Consider the following 4903-nt stretch of genomic DNA (forward strand, 5'->3'; position numbering starts at 1 on the left):
GTATTAAAATATATAAATATAAAAATTGTATTAAAAATATATAATATATAATTATACGACTTTGTGAAAATAAAAAATATTTAAATTACGCTGAGCTAAAATATCAATGTTCCAATAATAATTTAAAAATTGATTGAAAATCTATAAAATATTAAAATATAATATGTAATAAGAAATATTAATAATATTAAAATAAATGCGTATTTAGATATAAAAATGTATTCTAATAATAAATAAATTAAGATACGATATCGTATAAAATTTTTCTATTGTGATGTATATTTTTCCAATATGATATAAAAACAAATAAATTTTCGAATGATAATTTGAAATTTATTTAATAAGATATTCAAGCAACTAAGTTTAATCAAAATTACGTGAAATGTATATCGATCTCTTTTTCTTCTTTCTGATACTTTTATATTGCCAGCATAAACCTAAAAAGTGGAGGGGAAAGATATTAAGAACACAAGCGACCTCTGTTGTGGCAACGGTCGTGCATCTAACTATGCATTGCATTGCTGTTGAAAATGGCGTCAGGCTCGGAGCTGCCAGAATATTCATCCCCAGCAAAACGACGAAAAGTTGACGGCATCGGTTATAGTGGTACCAGTAGCCAGAAACCTGATTTCCAAGATTGTGAGACATCGCATGATATCCCCAATGAAGATCCCGAAGGTATTTTGACAAAAATATGGTCAATTCATTAATGAAATTTACAAGATTGCAAGATGGCGGTTAAGAAGGCGTCCGCTTTCCTTGCGTTGGTTATCGTTCGTTCGTAGTTGATTGAAGACAAGAGCCGCCATGACAGTTTCTGTGTATGTCGCATATCTAAGTAGCTTCGTAGTTCATTTTTAATTTTATCGAGTATGTAATTGCGATGTTACCAAATTTTTATTTTGCTCCAATAAAATTACTTGTTAATTAACTGTAATTTTTGAACTGCTTCCTAAAACACATTCTTTATAGAAGTGACCATTTGTGCGAAAATTCACAGTGAAAATAGAAAAACTAATCTCAGTGCAAAGGTGTACAGTACATTCGATGGACGTTCACAGATGGCATGATTTTCATTATACACGAACGATACGTGCTGTTGTATCTGATTTAATGGCACCCCGCCAATTTTGAACATTTTCAAAATGATTTATTGTGATGAAATTTATCTTAAATGTGTTTTTATTCATATGAATATTACTTTCTATATTATAATATCTGGTAAACCTAAAAGATATCTAAAAGATTGCTTTTACATGGTAAAATTAATACAGAAAAAAGAAAAATCAATGGAAATAGGAAAAAAAGAAAAAAGTACGAGTTTTTATCTTAAATAGTTCTTTAGTCTTCAATTATTTTTATAATAAAGAAGTATATAGTTAATATTATTATAGAGACATATGGTGGAGATAGTGGATTCAATGAATTAAGTGATGAATCCAAATCAACTTCTATTTCACCGGATGCTACAAACTTAATGACAACCCCATCACGAATTGATTCAACTAGTGATGACACTGGTTGCTTGTAAGTTTTATTTATTATTTATAATATAATATCCATAATTTATATTTATATTTTATATTTTGTTATTAATAATCTCCAATTTTATTATATTTATATAAATTATTGCAATATGAAAAAATTGGTTTATTTCTTATACATTTCAGAATTGATACTGCAGATGAGAAGGATGAAGTATCATCAACAGTTTCAAATTTATCTGATTTATCTGGACTTTCTGATTTTTCTGGTGAAGGAGATATCAATCATCAATGGAGAAATGCATCTTCATGGGTTCAGAAGCAAATGTTGATAGGTGCTGATCCTCGAAATCTTTTACATCATCTTCTCATGGATTCTACTCAGATTCCAGAACAGGTTGATGATTTAACTCTTTGGAAGGTATACAAGAGAAAATTTTCATTTCAATTTAATAATCAAAATATTGCAAAAATTTAAGTTTTAATTTTTGAATGTTTGTTATCAAATATTTTGTTTAATTATATTTCAGATTATAATAAATATGATGTCAGAACCACCACGCCGACAAAAATTAAGACATATAAATACTTTGACAGATGTTGTCAGATTGATACGTAATAGTAACAGAATAATAGTTTTAACTGGGGCAGGTGTAAGTGTTAGTTGTGGAATTCCTGACTTCAGAAGTAGGGATGGTATTTATTCTAGATTAGCACAAGATTTTCCAGATTTGCCAGATCCTCAGGTGATGCAGCTTTAAATATTTCTTTTAATTTAATTTATTTATCAGTTTATCAGAGATGGGGTATTTGAAATCATTTAATCCTTTGCACTCGAGAAGTGATTCTCAAGAATTATTTGATTTAATGCGATAACTCGAAAAGTGATTTCAGACATCACTTGAATTGATGCAGTAACTCGAACAGAGACAATATTTATTTGTTTGATTTTTTTAGAATATCGCTTCATGAATAATTTCCTAAGTTCTTTATATATAATTTTATTAAGTATAAAATAATATACTTTCAAATAGCTAGATTTTATTTCAAATTAAATTGTGATTGCGAATCAGATTGAGTTTTCGACATTAGTTCGAGCTTGACAATAATAATATAGAAATATTATTTTCAAAGTTTATAAGTTTTGTAAGCATAGAATGTGATAATGAAATCAGTTCAAATGAAAATGAATTTGATTTTTCGTTGAACAACAAAATTATTTCTATATATAAAGCAATTGACGATAGAGAGAAGAAAAATAATAGAAGAAGATAGAGATGAAGTAAGAAATATAATAAGAAGTAAGAAAGCGAAAAATAAGAATAATAGACAGTGAATATGAAAGCGATAATGATATCGCAAAAGATACAAAAAGTTCAGAATGAATAATGTGAACAGAATCGGAAGATATATCACGAAGAATATTGTTATAAGTTTGTATCTAATAAAAAATCTGTAGAACTGCAAATATCTTCAAACATAAAAGAATTGAATTTTTTTAAGTTGTTTACTGATGAATTCATTAATGAAATAGTGCGCGAAATATATATAAATTATGCTACAAAAAATTAGAAGGAAAATATTATTACATGTGTATATATATATATATATAACGAACTTAGCATGATGTGATCATTGAAGAATTCTGGGGATTTATTGGAGTAATAATAAATATGGGAATTATGGCATTGGCAAATTTAATAAAATATTGATCAAGGAATAATGTTACATTCTTTTTGATTCAAATATATCACATTCAGAAATAGATTCAGTCAGATTTTTTGAATATTTTATTTGAAAACAATTTCGATACAACATACAAATCCAAGAACATATTTATAATTAGTTCAACATTAGTTTTATAAATTTAAAATTCTTAAATTATTTTATATCAAGAGAACAGAATCTATTATCAAATTCGAATATCATTTGTTATCTATAATCCAAAAAAATCAATTATATAGAATATTAGAATTTACATGATAACAGGTAGAAACAGTGACTATGTTTGTGATATTTTACTCTATTATGGAGCTTTCATAATAAAGAAATTCATAAGACTTGATCTTCCAGTATTAATCAAAATTCTATTATATAGAATTTTTTATAGAATATTGTTGGATAAAATTCCTGTGATGTTTAAGAACACCATATGTTCACAGATCGATATTATATAAGTTATACCTTGGTTCAAGAATTATGCAAACTGAAATGCCATTTAATAATTCTAATAATATAATAAAATAATATAATATAATAATAAAATAAGAATTTGTCAAATAATAAAAAATAAATTTATAAAAAAATATATAAATAATAAAAAAACCAAAATTCAACAAAAATTACATGGTAGCATATCGCAAAGATTATATTTTAATTCTGGTATTATTGAAAGATAAAATTATTGAAAAAGATTGTCACTTGATCACTTGGGATAATGGAATAACTCTCATAAAAAAGATTTTACAAGGTGTTATTGAAGTTACTATAAAAAAAACCTAATATTATTATAAACTATATAAAATATGGGAAGCATTGATCAAGCAGATCAGTATGCTTTGATATATTATTTTCTAAGAAATGGTGGCATAAACTATTTTTTTCGGATTTAGAGTTATGTTTAATCAATTCATATATTTTATATAAATCAATAAAAAAACAGAGAAACAAAATGAATGACTTAGTCATTTGCAATATATAAAAACTTTAGTTGATCAATTGAGAAATTTTCGCTAGATTCGTGATCGATTCTATTTCTACTTCTTCTATTTCTTCCTTCAATTTCCGTTGATGAAATCCGTTTGAATGAAAAGTTGCACAGTATTCTAACAGGAGTTAAGAAGGATTGCAAGCTTTGTTTTCAACGAAAAACTAAACAATATTTTACTGCGATACTTATCTTGACAAATTGAAAATGTATCTTGGCCATTGTTTTATAAAATATCATAAAACAATAATATAGAATTTAATATTTAATAAATTTTCTTCTTTGATATGTAAAAATATTAAAATATAAAAATTATATATTAATTTGTATGTGAAATCATTTTAAATTAGCTCATTTTAAGAAATTCACTGAAAATTATCTCGAGTTGTTGGTTCTGCCGAGCAAAAAAAGATCTCGAGCGCAAAAGATTAAAATTTAAAAAATTTCAAATTTTGTTTACAACTTCTAAAATTTAAATAAAAAATAATTTGTATAAATTTATTTTTATTTCATCAATAAAATTTTGCTTTATTAATAATTGAATTTATGTTCAGATTTTAAATTTATTTTAATGGTATAATTTCACCAATTGTTAATAGATTATACAAAGAAAAAATAAAAATTAAATGTTTTGCAAGCGAAAAAAATGACTATTATTATTATTATTATTATTATTATTATTATTATTATTATTATTATTATTATTATTATT

The 4903-nt window shown here is 25.0% G+C and overlaps 1 protein-coding gene across 3 annotated transcripts in view; it reads left to right on the forward strand.

Moving 5' to 3' along the window:
* Positions 1-373: 373 nt before the first annotated feature.
* The window catches only part of LOC102672388 (NAD-dependent protein deacetylase sirtuin-1), an 8126-nt gene continuing 3596 nt past the window's right edge, over positions 374-4903 (forward strand). The window contains exons 1-5 of one of the 3 annotated variants that reach the window (XM_031508582.1): positions 536-678; positions 973-1314; positions 1395-1527; positions 1671-1905; positions 2015-2230. In XM_031508582.1, coding sequence (XP_031364442.1) covers positions 1146-1314; positions 1395-1527; positions 1671-1905; positions 2015-2230 — 753 coding nt within the window. In that variant the 5' untranslated portion in view covers positions 536-678; positions 973-1145. Of the gene's footprint in view, positions 679-972; positions 1315-1394; positions 1528-1670; positions 1906-2014; positions 2231-4903 lie in introns of those variants that run through there. The other 2 variants (XM_006611707.2, XM_031508583.1) reach the window with 2 other exon arrangements.

The sequence above is a fragment of the Apis dorsata genome, unplaced genomic scaffold, assembly GCF_000469605.1.
Source record: "Apis dorsata unplaced genomic scaffold, Apis dorsata 1.3 scaffold_92, whole genome shotgun sequence".
Lineage (NCBI taxonomy): Eukaryota > Metazoa > Arthropoda > Insecta > Hymenoptera > Apidae > Apis > Apis dorsata.